The 14,536-nt window shown below is 41.1% G+C and overlaps 1 protein-coding gene across 3 annotated transcripts in view; it reads right to left on the bottom strand.

Annotated features, from left to right (window-relative positions):
* Positions 1-14,536, bottom strand: part of DOCK1 (dedicator of cytokinesis 1) — a 362,095-nt gene that overhangs the window by 62,727 nt on the left and 284,832 nt on the right. For all 3 annotated transcript variants that reach the window (XM_035138565.2, XM_035138566.2, XM_035138567.2), the window contains 4 exons: positions 5,194-5,279; positions 4,851-5,007; positions 2,921-2,961; positions 322-412 (listed from right to left, as the gene is read on the bottom strand). In XM_035138565.2, coding sequence (XP_034994456.1) covers positions 322-412; positions 2,921-2,961; positions 4,851-5,007; positions 5,194-5,279 — 375 coding nt within the window. The remainder of the gene's footprint in view (positions 1-321; positions 413-2,920; positions 2,962-4,850; positions 5,008-5,193; positions 5,280-14,536) is intronic.

The raw sequence follows: 14,536 nt of genomic DNA, 5'->3' as shown, positions 1-14,536 counted from the left end.
CAAATTCTCCTTAGTATTTTGACTTAGAAAAACAGTAAATTCTCTAGTTCTGACTCTCATCAACATTGAGAACTGTATGGAAAGTTTCTTCACCAACCCAGACCCCTCAAATGTTATACAGTGCTGGTAGGTGGCAGATGACAAAGCACACCTTGACTAACAATCTGCATTCATATTTTGTTTGTCCCACAAAAAATGCTGCAATTGGAGACCTAAGCTTTCAATTTTTCTGAATCATTTAGTGCATTTTACAAGGGAGTGTTTCGGACTCAGCGATCTTTCAGCTTGCAAAACAAAGATGGTACATTCGAACTATTATACCTTAAGCAGCTTTGCATGCAGCAGTAAAGTGTAGGCAGCTTCAGTGTAGTTATCACATTCTTTGTGCAGGTCACAAAGCTTGTACAAATACCTACAAGTAAAAAATTAAAACAAACTCTCAGTAATGTCATAAAACAAGGTCAAAGGGCTTAGCAGTTAGATTCCTATGCTCAAATAGAACAACATATAACCGAAGTACTTTAAAACTCATATTTTATTTCATCTAATCAGTATGTAGCACACAGCATGTCAAGAAAATCAACAACAAAAAATAATGTACTCATGCATTTTATGAAGGTTGTAACTTCAATGTCTATAAAACTGAAACTCTTTTGATAGCTTGGTGTCTGGAGATATGCAACAAAAAAGTTGTGATGCTGGTATAAATGTGTCTTTCCTAAAATGGGCAGTTAATTTGTTGTTTCAAGAAGCCCTCCAAGAAAACCACTGGGGACTCCATGGCTAAATTGCTACCACAACTAAGGCTACAATCCTATACACTCTTCCCTGGAAATATGTCCCAGTGAACTCAATGAAACTTACTTCTGAGCAGATGTGCATAGGATTGTACTGTTCAAGGGGAAAATCTATTTTTTAAAAATCACTAAGATAGCTCTTAATATATTCATGGTCAAAATGGAAACTACAAATGCATAAAAGGCTTTATCTCAAAAATTTCTATACCTTTCTGAAGATTTCCTCAAAGGAATGTAGTCAGATGGCATAAAAAACCTTTTGGTAATTAGTAGCCTATCCAGGGGATACAAGATTTTGCTACCCACCAGAGAATGGGAGAATGCAGTTGGGACAATAAAAAGTACAATAAAAATTAATGAGCAATTAGTCTAGCTGCAAAGAGGAAACAAGTAATTAAAGCACCCCCATCTGCACCCCTAAGCAACGAACAAAAACAAATTCATTGAAGGGAGGGGGGGGGACAAAATAAAATAAAAGGGCCAGTAGACGAGAAGCAGCAGTGCCTATGAAAGAAGAGGGAAAAGAGGAAAAACAGCTACCGTATTTTTTTGCTCCATAAGAAGCACCTGAGCATAAGATGCACCTAGTTTTTCAGAGGAAAACAAGAAAAAAATATTATTTTCTAGCGAGAGCCACACAGAGTGTGTAAGCGGCTGTCCGTTTGCTTGCTTTACAGTGAGCTGGGAGGAGGTGCAGAAGGGGCTCCCATCCATCCCTCCTCTCGCCTCGCTGTAGAGAAAGCCTTCAATGGCTCAGAAGACGGAAGGAAGAAAGGAAGGGGAGAGAGAGAGAGAAAGAAAAAGAAAGAAAGAAAGAGATACAATGAAGGAAGGGGTGAAAGAGAGAGAGAGAGAGGAAGAGAGAGGGGGGAGGAAGAGAGGGGGAAGGAAGGAAGGAGGGAGGGAAGAGAGGGAGGGAGGGAGGGAAGGAAGGGGTGAGAGAGGGAAAGAGATAGAGAGAGGGAGGAAGAGAGAGAAGGGAGGGAGGGTGTGTGTGAGAGAGAGAGAGAGGGAAGGAAGGAAGGAAGGAAGGAAGGAAGGAAGGAAGGAAGGAAGGAAGGAAGGGGGGGAGAGAGAGAGGAGGGGCGGAAGGGGCTCCCATCTGTCCCTCCTCCCGGCTCACCGCCAAGCAAGCGGAGCGAGAGCCGCCCAAACGCTGTGTGCAGCTCTCGCTCAAGCAAAGCAAGAGCTGCGCACAGTGCCCAAGGGGCTCTTGCTATATTTGCTTTACAGCGAGCCAGGAGAAGGGACGGACGGGAGCCCCTTCCGCCCCTCCTCACAGCTTCCATCCTTCCTTCCGGCTCGCCACAAAGCAAGCGGGGCAGGCTTGGTTACCAAGGTTGGGAGAGGCGCTGCGCCTCTCCCAATGGCAGCTACCAAGCCTGCTCTTGCGAACGGGCCTTCGCTCCATAACATATTCGAGACATTTTCCCTTCCTTTTTAGGAGGCAAAAAGTGTGTCCTATGGCACGAAAAATACGGTACTTAAAATGCTGTTAGAAGGGAGAAACGTAAATTCACGTTTTATCCAGTACAGCTGTGTTTTAATTACCAAAAAAAAACCAGGGCGGGGCGGGGAAAATGAGAAGACAAATAGAAAAGACAGGGAAGTAACCAATCACTAGCAATGCTTGGATTCTCTATTAAAAAGTAAGTTTTATTCATAACAGACTTATTGAAAGTAATGGACCTAAGTTATATCCATAAATTTTAATGGGTCTATTCTAAGTATGATTCATGTTGGATACAACCTTAAGTGAACAAATGATTCCATTCTGGAGAAAAGTGGTGTGGAAGCAACCCATGAGACTAGACATCTATATATACCTAAAATATACAATATCCTAAATATTTAAACATTTAAAAATCAACCTAATTATAAAAAAAACAAGAGGAGTCACACCAACCCTAGCATTTCTCTTAACAGAACACAGACTCAGTTTTGAAGATTATAGGAACAGTCAGAAATGCAAATTGTATATTGGGCATATGAGCGAAAGAACACATTTAATTAATCTTACAGACTCGTGTGCAGAACAGATATCTGCTCCTTTTATTAGTGCAATCCCACAGCCCTCTTGCTTTATAAGAAACGCAATGTCTAATAAAGTTAGGTTTACAAACCTTATGTACATTTCTTCTCTTTCAATCTCTTTGTAGAAATTCTGGAACAAGAAAAGAGAAGAGAAGAATACGCTGACATTAGAGATTTGTCAGTGAGCCATACATATATTAGGCATATTTATTATATTAGAAACTCATAGCCACGTAACATTAGCCTCAAACTGTGACATGAAACTTGCTCCTGGTTAGAGGCGCTCATACATTCTTATAACTGTGAAATCTGCAAACAGTACTTTACATTTCACTGCAGAGATTCAGTATTTTCAGGGTAGGGCATTTTCAAGTCATACACCATTAGCTTTCCTCGGCTTTCTAATGTACAAAACATCATAATGTGCTAAAATGAAATTTCAAATTTCAAAGTAGTTTTGGTAATAAATCATACATTCTTGAATCTAATACTTTCTTAAGCACTGGATTTTTTTTTTTTTAAAAAAAAACCTGACAGGACTGTTGTGAGGATTAATGGGAAAGAAAATAGCAGAGCACTTTGCATGCTTAATTTGGTAAGGAATAATTCACTTAATAAAAAGAATGCATGTTTCTCCTGCTGTCACACCTTCTTCCTTTCAGTATAGCAAGAACTTGATGAACGTTTTCAACCTTGACAGACTGAGATGGAATTCAGAGTAACTTCCAGTAATTCCATCAACAACGGGCCACTGTTATGGAAAATAACGATCCTGAAGGTGGAAATTGCCTTGGAAGAACCCCCCCCCCAATAGTATGATTATGAAGTATCTCTCATTTGAACCAGAGACACAATTTGCTAACAGACCAACTTAGTAAAGCCTCATGTCCACCTGCTCTCTGTATCCTTCGCATGCACTGATGTTTCTTCTGCACTGTACATAAACCTATGAAGATTCCTCTTCATGCATCTACCAAAGTAGCCGGCAGCTCTAAAAAGCCCACACACTTCAAAGGTGCCACTGGACTCTTGTCATTTTTAATAACCAGGCTATTATACTGAAGTTAGATTTTATCACTGGATCTTCTTTTCCTTGTATTTGTAGCGTACGTAGATGGATTATGACAGCAAACCCATGCTGCAAATGGATTAATACGCTTCAGAAGTGAGACTCTGGGAAATTGAAAATAGAGGCAAACGCAACAAATACAAGTTATAGGGAAGAGCTAGAAAAATAAACCTCTTAAACTTTTCCGGTTTGATAAATTGCTCTAATTTCCTTTATAACTTTTGAAAAAGCAATGGAAGCAATCCTAGTGCCTTTAAAAAAAATCCTGTAAAGTTTCCAACAGGCAGAATCTTGTCACTCTAAATCTACTCAGAAAAGCAGGCAGTCTCTTCTAAAAGCAATCCACATTTCACTCTACAGATCATGATCAATAGCTACTTCCAAGGACTCTCTCCCCTCCCCAAATTAAGGAATAGCACTGCTACTGACACAAAAGTTAAATAATGAGGTGGATAGCCTCTTAAACGATAGCTCAGTTTACCAACAGTACACTCATGGAGTACAAATACCAATCAGAGATATGGTTTTAAACAGCAAGTTGCATATTCTGCAAGTAGTCCTAAGCCTATTGAAGCAGCAAGTATGCCGTGCAGAAGCCCAATGATCTAAACTTTGATTATCGAAGATTTCTGAACACCTAAGTTTATCTCGCGTCCTCATCCTTAGATAAACAGCTTTCATATTTATCTGAATTTCTGAACACTTGGGCCACACAGATTGTAAAATTGTGCAAATCCGCTTTTGATTTTTTACATCGTAACAGTTCTATTTTTCCTATTAATTAGTCTATTGTGCATCTAATTTCATTATGTTTCTCTTTAAAATTGGTTGTGGTTGTTGTTCTTAACTTGCTAAAATAACAAAATGTATGTTTCCTATCAAGACCCCACTGTTACATTTACAAATTCAGCAGGCACTCTAAATTTAGCTATTCATTTCTTCTCACTCACCAGCACGTTGACAGTACAGCTCATGCGGTTTTCCTTGTTTTCATCATGCATAATGGTTCTGTAATCCAGAAGTCTCTCCATCAAGCGAACCACAAGTTTAACAAAATTTTCACCATTTTTGGCAAGGTACTTATGTTTTCTACAGTGTTCCAGGAGACTGAAAATATAATTACAAAAGCATTGTTAATCACACTTGGGAGCACACTTGACTAAGGTGTAATTTTAAATATTTTGTATCATTAACATATTTTAATTATTCTTAGGCTTCAAAGTTCATTATAATCTTATTGGTATCTCTCTCGACTATGTTCCAAGACAAATCCTACTGCTAACCAACACTTACATTTTGTCAAACAACACTTTATACTGCTCATCTCCTCTGCCTCCTTCTACTTCATGATCCAGCTTCGTGATGATCTCATTTTCAAACTACAATTAAATAGAAAGAGCGTAAATAATCAGCACACAGCAAATATTTCATTTTATTACTATAGAAATCAATGGGTCATAGATTTGTTAAAGCTCACAACAAGATATATGACCACTGTTTTTCAGCTTGATTGGCTTTTAACAGTTTGAAATCTCTTATATTAGGCCATGTGTAATGATCTGTTGCCCTATGAGGATCTTTTCATTCAGAAAATACTTGGTCATGTTGTTAAATGGGGCTTAGACGATTGCTTTAAGAAAATCTAAATAAGGTGTCTGATTAGTGGAATAAAGGGTGGGGAATAACATGCGGAACAGGCACACAATGTCCTTTACAATTATTATAATAGCAACAAATGCAAGCAGTTTGAAGCATCATTACTGATGATATATAACACCTTAGGCAGGACTGCCAATTGCATCATCCAGTTGGATGAGCACCCTAACATCTATTTGAACTAGAGAAGTTGGCTCACCTCAAAACACATCTAATGGATATCTCCAAATATATTTCATTGGGGGATGGAATTTGTAAGCTGAAGCAGAAAAGAGCTAGTCAGGAGGTTAAAGAGAAGGGTGTAACAAGACCATAGGGATGGAAATTTTATTCTGGCAGAAGCATTCTAAATTGGATGGTGGCATTGTAACAAGTAACTGAAGCAATAGATTATTATTAATATATTCTTCTCACACATGTATAGTCTTATTTTATTATAATATTAAAATCAATAGTTGTACAATGTATCTGACATGCTGCAGCCTCATTTCTAAGAGTTATAAACTAGTGAGTAAATGTGCAGAGAATTGGGTTGTTAATGTGGAAAATGAAGAGTTTTTGAGTTGCAGGTCCATGTTGATGCTGAGAAGTTATGTACTTGCTCCGTACTGAAGTTTTGGAGTAGAAAGACTACAATTTTTTTAAAAAAATTAGTAGAACACTTAAAAGTTAAAAAATGTAGCAATTATTAACTTAATAATTATTTGTGTGCAAGTGTATGTGTGTGTGTGTGTGTGTGTGTGTGTGTGTGCATCATTGGCCAGATGTGATTGATATGGAGTCGATTCTAATTATATTTCTCTTGCTTTAACTTTATATAAATGCAATGATGTTAGGAACAAGTTTGTTTCTTCCCCTTCCCCTTTCATGAGGTAACACCCAAACTAAAGTTCTCCCTGGGTCTTTTTCTATATCATAAAGCCAACACAAAGGATGGTTGGACATGCATTCAAATAAATGTAGAAACCCATAATCTGGTCTTGATCACATTCTAGCCAGTTCACATGTAGCATGAAACCACGGATAGCATCAGCAAGGAGGAGTGTCGCCTTTTCTTTCTTTCTTTCTTTCTTTCTTTCTTTCTTTCTTTCTTTCTTTCTTTCTTTCTTTCTTTCTTTCTTTCTGCCCATGGCAGCCATTTTGGGCTTGCAACCATGGCACTTATATGAAGATCTGAATACAAGCACCTCATTTTTCACTCCAAAAAGCTATGGTTAACAGTCTGTGCAAGAACTAGTATGATCCAGTATGAATCATTGGGATTGAGTGCTCCCCCTACCCAATGTGCCATTAAAAGTATGTTGTCATACTTTACATAGGAACCAGAAATCGTGGTTTAAAACAAGCTCTAGTCAGTTTCCAAACAAGTCAGCTTCAAACTAGAGTTTGCTTTAAGACAGAAACTCAGGTTTATATGTAAAAACAAGTCAGGCCTATTTGGGGTAGGGTGGGGAATAGCTGCATAGGAATACAAAAGGAGGGAGAGGGCACTGTGTGAGCCTGAGCCATAGGTTTGTATGTGAACAAGCCTTATGCAAAGAAATAAGATTAAAGAAGCACTAGTTTAAAAACCCCAGATTATCCACATGTTGATAGTTACATAATGAAAAGCAGCTGGGCATGTTTCAATTTGCTGCTGTGTGCCTGGCAGGGCTCTGAATTTTGCAGTTCCCCCACCTTCTGTTGTCCCTCCCCATTTCACAACGTTTGATAAATATAACTTGGATCTTATTCTTCAGATGGTCTCTGAAGAAGTGTGCATGCACACGAAAGCTCATACCAATGACAAACTTAGTTGGTCTCTAAGGTGCTACTGGAAGAGAAAAAAAAATTCTTTTGTTTCGACTACGCCAGACCAACATGGCTGCCTACTTGTAATTGGATCTTACTGGTTGCAGTTTAGTATTGGGATCTGCCTAGTGTCTGATTATTATTGCTGGCTGGCTGTGTTTTTGTTCTCTTTGTAGAATTTTATATATATATATTGGGGTAGCAAGCATGGTGCCCTCCAGATTTTGTTGATGTCTCATCATCCTTGACAGATACTGGTTGGGGCTGATGTGACTTGGAGTCTTGGACTTGGAGTCCATCATCATCTGGAGGGGACTGTGTTGGCTATCCCTATTTTATATATGTACCCTACCCTAAGATCAATTGATATAGGGCTGGTTGGAAATGTTTTAATTACTAGATAAAAAGAATTTAATTCGTAGATAAATCATACACATTTGGGGAGCATCGCTATAGTTCAGTGACTAAACTAGACAAAGAATGGTGGGACATACCAGCTGGGGAACCCCTAGAGGAAGGCTCAGAGCCTGGGGATTGGCGGTGGGAGGGAAAAGATTTGATGCTGAAGGGGAGACAGGGTTTAGTGAGCAGGCAGAGCCGGTGACAGGAAGCAGTTCAGACTCAGAACAGAGGGAGCAAATGGCTGCTGAAGAATCCAGGGAGTGCCCCCCCTTCTGCTGCGACAAACTCCCCTCCTGATCTCCAGGAATGCACCGGAAAATGAGGAGAGCAGAACAGACACAAGGAAGTCTGAGATTCCTTGGGAAACATCCGAGAGAGAAGGAGCCTTAGAAAGAGTGGAAGGCAAGACCTACTGGGAAGGGTTGCTGAGTTGTATGGTCGTGCTGACCTGTGACTGACTCCAGCCATAACAGAGAGTGACAGAAAGGCAGGCGTGGTTATATAGAATCTGTCAACATGTGAGATAAATGCACTCAAGGTCCAGATACTACAGGGGATCTTGATGTTTACGCTCCTATAAATAGGGTGGTGATTTTTTTTTTTATTGTTTAGCCCTTGTGTCTTCTAATTCCATTTTGTGCCTTCCAAGTTTCCTCTTACATAGACTGATTGCTTCTAAAATCCACTCTGCTTATCCCAACTTTTCATTTATTTCTACTACTACTTCTCCTAACTAAAGAGGAAAAAGCCACCTTTGAATTCTAATGAAACCTCAAGTGTTCATATCATAATATATTATGCAAACAGTGTCTAATGTGCATAATTCAAAATGATTACAGGTTGGGGACGTACTTGTCACTAAGATAGTATATACATTAGAGGCATCAATCATTCAAACTGATGTTGCCTAAAAGTAGTCTGGCAATGCAGAACGGCCTCTAACTGGGCACACAACCAAATCTGAAGACTTTAAAAGTCCTTTTACAGCACCAGTGTGGTATAAAGGATGACAACACAATCAAGGATGTAAAAATGGTATAATACAGGGAGTCCAAGCAATTTAATTCTATGGCGAGCATATGCACTCCAACTATCAGGGACAATATATTTATTATTATTATTATTAAAACATATACTGTGTATTTGAGCAACTATATATCAGTGAATGCTTACAAAAAGATTTTAAGTCCAGTGTAAACTCTAGCTAAATTTTGTTTGTAAAGAGCAGTCAATCCACTTTGGAGGAATATTCTCTTGATGCGCCACATTTTGGAAAAGAAAACGGAATTACAGTCGTACCTTGGAAGTTGAACAGAATCCGTTCTGGAAGTCCATTTGACTTCCAAATTGGAAGCCACAGAAGTCATGACAGACATTCAGGTTCCAAAGAACATTTGCAACAGGAACAATCACTTCCAGGTTCACGGCGTTGGGAGCCAAAACGTTCAACTTGCAAGGCATTCGACATCTGAGGTACGACTATACATTCCTTGCTGTGAAAGAGATATTTGGAGTGCAGCAACACTAACCCAACCAATCAGTGAGGGAGAGGCTCACAAATAGAAATATGTCAGTTACAAAACCTGACTTACTTAGCTCAATGAAGTAAACATGTACCTGCCCAAAGCAACTCGTGTCACTCAAGACCTTTGAGATGGAGAGATTTATTCTCATTTCAGTTATGAACAACTGCATAGCTACGGAGTATTGTTCCAAGGAATTTGAGACATTCATTCTTCAGTCATTACACTGTCTCTATGATATGTTGTTGTTGTTGTTTAGTCGTTTAGTCGTGTCCGACTCTTCGTGACCCCATGGACCATAGCACGCCAGGCACTCCTGTCTTCCACTGCCTCCCGCAGTTTGGTCAAACTCATGTTCGTAGCTTCGAGAACACTGTCCAACCATCTCGTCCTCTGTCGTCCCCTTCTCCCAGTGCCCTCCATCTTTTCCAACATCAAGGTCTTTTCCAAGGATTCTTCTCTTCTCATGAGGTGGCCAAAGTATTGGAGCCTCAGCTTCATGATCTGTCCTTCCAGTGAGCACTCAGGGCTGATTTCCTTAAGAATGGATAGGTTTGATCTTCTTGCAGTCCATGGGACTCTCAAGAGTCTCCTCCAGCACCATGTCTCTATGATATACTTGGTACGAACTCTTCCAAAGTTCACAAATTGGCAGTTAAATGTCCATTTGGAACTTTATATCTCAGGGGTCCGCAAGGCTTACTGGGCATGGGCCTGCGGAGATCCTCCTTGGGCCGGGCGGTGCAGCGCGATGCCGAAAATCGCTTCTGCGCATGCCCAGATGCCAAAAATTGTGCCTGTGCAGAAGCGATTTCCGGTGTTTGGGCAGGAGCAGAAGCAATTTCCAGCGCCGCGGACATGTGCAGACACGATTTCTAGCATCTGGGCATGCACAGAAGCCATTTATGGAGCCGCAGATGAGAGTCCCCGCGCTGCACTGTGCCAGTTTAGGGCAGCGCGAGACGACTCGCCAAACGGGTGGCTCGGGGACCAGTTAAACGGCTTCCGTGGGCTGCACCTGTTATATGCCATATACCTGCTAAATGCTGGTCACTATGATATGTGGGAAAAAATAGGGTGCATGGACCCTATGAGGATCACAAACACCTGTGTGGTATGCACTTGACATACTGCATGGGCACCACTCCAAAGAGGGTAGTGTAGCCAATTTTGCAGTAGTCAAGCCACCTCCCATCCACACTGCCCCAGTCCTTAATCTACTCCAGGTGGCAACATGGTCCCCTACAGGTGTTGTGGGACTCGAACTCCCATCATTCCTCTCAGTTAGCTATGCTGGCTAGGGCTGGTGGGAGTTGGGATGAACATTTGGAGGGCAGCACATTGTCTACGCCAGGGGTCAACAACCTTTTGCAGCCGTGGGCCAGTCCACCGTCCCTCAGTCCATGTGGTGGGCTGGACTATATTTGGAAAATAATATATGAATGAATTCCTATGCCCTACAAATAACCCAGAGACACATTTTAAATAAAAGCACACATTCTACTCATGTAAAAACACCAGACAGGCCCCACAAATAACCCAGAGATGCATTTTAAATAAAAGGACACATTCTACTCATGTAAAAACACACTGATTCCTGGACTGTCAGCGGGCCAGATTGAGAAGGCGATTGGGCCGCATCTGGCCCCCAGGCCTTAGGTTGCCTACCCCTGGTCTATGCCAATCTAAATCATCTCACCCTACCTCCTGTTTCTTAGTCGTATTGTAACGGGGCAAAAACATAATGCTGGAACTAGCTATTTTACATATACAAGTGGAGAACTGAAACAGAAGTTGGAAGTGTTAGAATGTTCCTCCTCAAGGCTCCAGGAGGACTGGAACAGAAGCTTAGATAACACTTTTGGTGTAAGGGTGGGTTCACATCAAGGGTGGCTGAGGGGACATTTCAGAAGGTAGAATTCTCTCCCTTATGAAACATGCCCAGCTGCACTATAAACTAACTCCTAAAGACACCACAGTCTCTGTTGTCCCTCATTCCAAAGTAAACACAAACCCTGGGTAAACACCTGAAATCCATGGAATCTCACACTGCTTGGGGTTTGGGGGTGGTGTGCAACAATATGTTTCACAGGCTATTGCATGGGTAGGCAAACTAAGGCCCGGGGGCTGGATCCAGCCCAATCGCCTTCTAAATCCGGTCTGCGGAAGGTCCAGGAATCAGCATGTTTTTACATGAATAGAATGTGCCCTTTTATTTAAAATGCATCTTTGGGTTATTTGTGGGGCATAGGAATTGTTCATTCCCCCCCCAAAAAAAATATAATCCAGCCCCCCACAAGGTCTGAGGGGCAGTGGACTGGCCCCCTGCTGAAAAGGTTTGCTGACCCCTGAACTAACTAAAGGCTTCCATATCAATATATAGCCACTATATTTCTGTATGGAGAGGGGAGGAAAGGTTTAAAGAGTGAGAAAGGGAAAATGCAACACACACACCCCTCAAATCTCCCTATATAGTAGTGGTTCTTAACCCTTTTCAAAGGTCATGGACCCATTTCAGAATCCTATGGGAGGTTATGAACCTTCATGCACAAACCAAGTTCTGCATACAATTTATTGTATTGCGTTGGAATTCATTTATCTTTTTTGCACCCCAGATCATGGACCCATTGAAGTTCAACCATGGCCCACAGCTTAATAACTTCCCATATAGTGTAGGAAAGGAAGGGAGCCACATCTACATAACCTAATCTGCCCCTCCAAAATCCTGTCAACTGTTAGGCGTTCAAGCCTTGCTTTCCCCTCCCACTTCATTCCTACTTACCATTCTCTAAATACTGGAAGCCTTCTGAGCATACATCTCTATCAGGCCACTTTGTGTTTTCCTTCCCAAGAAATAGGGACAGGATCACCCAAGCCTCATATTGGAGGGACTGATGCAGGATTTCCATAACTTGAGTCTCCAGCTGGTTTTGGACTTCAATTCCCATCACCCTGACCAATGGGTACTTGCTAGCTAGGGATAATGGGGGTTGTAGTCCCAAAACAGCTGGAGACCCAAGTTTGGCAAATTAAAGGATATCTGCTTTCAGTTCCCAGAGAATTCAAAATTCTACATGTATTCTCCAAATTTTGTACCTAGGATACATGCAGCTTGAATACCTGTGGACATTTCAACGGAAAGAAGCTTGCAGAACTCTCACCACCCAGCTCCCATAGTGGCTTCTCCTTCCCCGCAACCATCACCACAGTGTCATCTGAAGGACCATTTCCCCCTGAGATGAGTAGAAAAGATGCAGCAACAGCATCTTTCCTTTCTATTGTAACTTTAAAATAAATAAATCTATGCTTGTTGTTGTAATCATCTTATATAAGCTGCTTTGTGAAATCTGCCTGAAAGGGATATTAGAAAATAATAATACTGTAAATAAATAAATAATGTTAAATTACATTGCACTATTTTGTTGTGTTTCTAGGGCTTCCAAGGAATTTGCAGAAAACGGATAATGACGCATTAGAAGGGCACCCATCTAAGCCATATAAGCTCCCACCTTAAGAGCCATGATTCGGAGTGATTTCTTTCTATCAAGGCCACACAGATTGTTTTGTTTTGTTTGCAAATAGTTGCCAAAGGAGAAGCAAAGGTAGAAGTAAAAACCCTTGCAGTTCCACCTCTTGCCGACACATTGTCTCAAGTAGCCTTGGCTTCATGACTTTTCAAGCCAGGGGATCCCAGCTTCTGGTGACATTACAGGAAGGCTGGGCGTCACGGGGTGTCAAACGACTGCACAGTGGACACATGACCATGGTTATGGAGTGCTATACAGTCCATATGTATCCTTCTGCTGTTTTAGAAAGTTACGGCTGGAAAGATATTAAAAAACTGGTGGGGGGGAGGGACCTCAGTGAAAAAGGATTAAAATGCAACTGCAAGATAAATTGTTATTTGACCTCCTGTGCCCCCAGTGAGGCAATGCAATTCTTTAATGTAATAAATGTACTGGTTCAAGGAAGGAAATTAAAATGAGAGAGGGGGGGGGGATAATCAAATCCACTCCTTGCAGTGCAGGCTCAGAGGTGCATCCCTGTAGTGCAAGAGCATGCCAAGCAGTAGTTTAAAGCAATATAGTACAGAAGAGAAGTCACAAATCTTCGCAGATTCTCTAATAGGGTACAAAAATGGAATTGCCTTCTTTGACACTTGCCGCAGAAATTATCCACTGGCTGATAATCTATTCGTATGAGATGGCTGGTATGCGGAGAGAAAAATTATTCGTTATATTAAAAAAACTCTCTGACATTTTGATGACACTGAAACCACTCCATCATGGGAAACTAAATGCAAATTGCTTCAAGTTCTGCTTAAGGAAACTGCAGCCATGTTGGTTTCATTTGGAAGACAAGTATGGTGTACTGTAAACATTGTTTTTACAGCATATTGGCTATTCTTGAGATGTAAAGATGGGTGTATGTGGGTATGCAAGAGAAGCTCCCACCTTTCACACAGGGCTGATTTGTTCTAGGGCCACATGGCTAGGGCAGCATGTGAAGTGCAACTCTAGGGTTGCAAGTCCCACATTTCCAGCTATAGACCTTCATCCCTCTCCATAGTTAACTTACGGGCTCAGTATGGAAGGGAAGAGATTGCTGTGAGCTTAAAATTAAACAAAAATGATGGTGGTCTGAAAGGATTTTTTTTCTCCTTTCTGGTAATGGTGCCACAATTTGAGGATGGACTTCAAATGCAAACTTTCTCAGTTAAGAAAGCAATCAACAATTATAAGCTGAACCTGAGCATCTTAAAAGCTTGTGCCCTGCTTCTAATTGGCCACTATGATGTGAGCATTCACTGGTGTCACCAAACTTTATCATTAAGGCCTGGTCGCTCCTGCATTGTTCTGAGTGTGCTCTGGCCTAAAGTACGCAGGAGGAACCAGCAGCTAGAATTGGGGTAAGCTCTTACCAGAGTGATCATATCAACAGTTCTTTGAGAAAGCAGTGAAAAATTGAGTTAGCTACAAGGCAAGCCTGGAGGAGCTCAACCATCACATCTATTATCCAACTTCTACAATGGAGAAAGGTTTTTTTTGTTTTTGTTTTTTGTTTTGTTATTTCTATGCAACTGTCTCAAGCAAAGCTTTATGCAACACATCAATGTGCAGCTTAATGACTGCATATCCAGCTAGCAACTGTGTTCATAAAGGATGCCTCTCACCTGACATTAAGAGTTCTTATTAAATCTTGAAGCACCAGGAAGAAAGGGGAATCTGCTTGTTCCCAAGGACAAATATCATACCTGCCTCACC

Source organism: Zootoca vivipara, chromosome 5 (genome assembly GCF_963506605.1).
Source record: "Zootoca vivipara chromosome 5, rZooViv1.1, whole genome shotgun sequence".
Lineage (NCBI taxonomy): Eukaryota > Metazoa > Chordata > Lepidosauria > Squamata > Lacertidae > Zootoca > Zootoca vivipara.
This window is presented reverse-complemented; position numbering and strand designations above follow the sequence as displayed.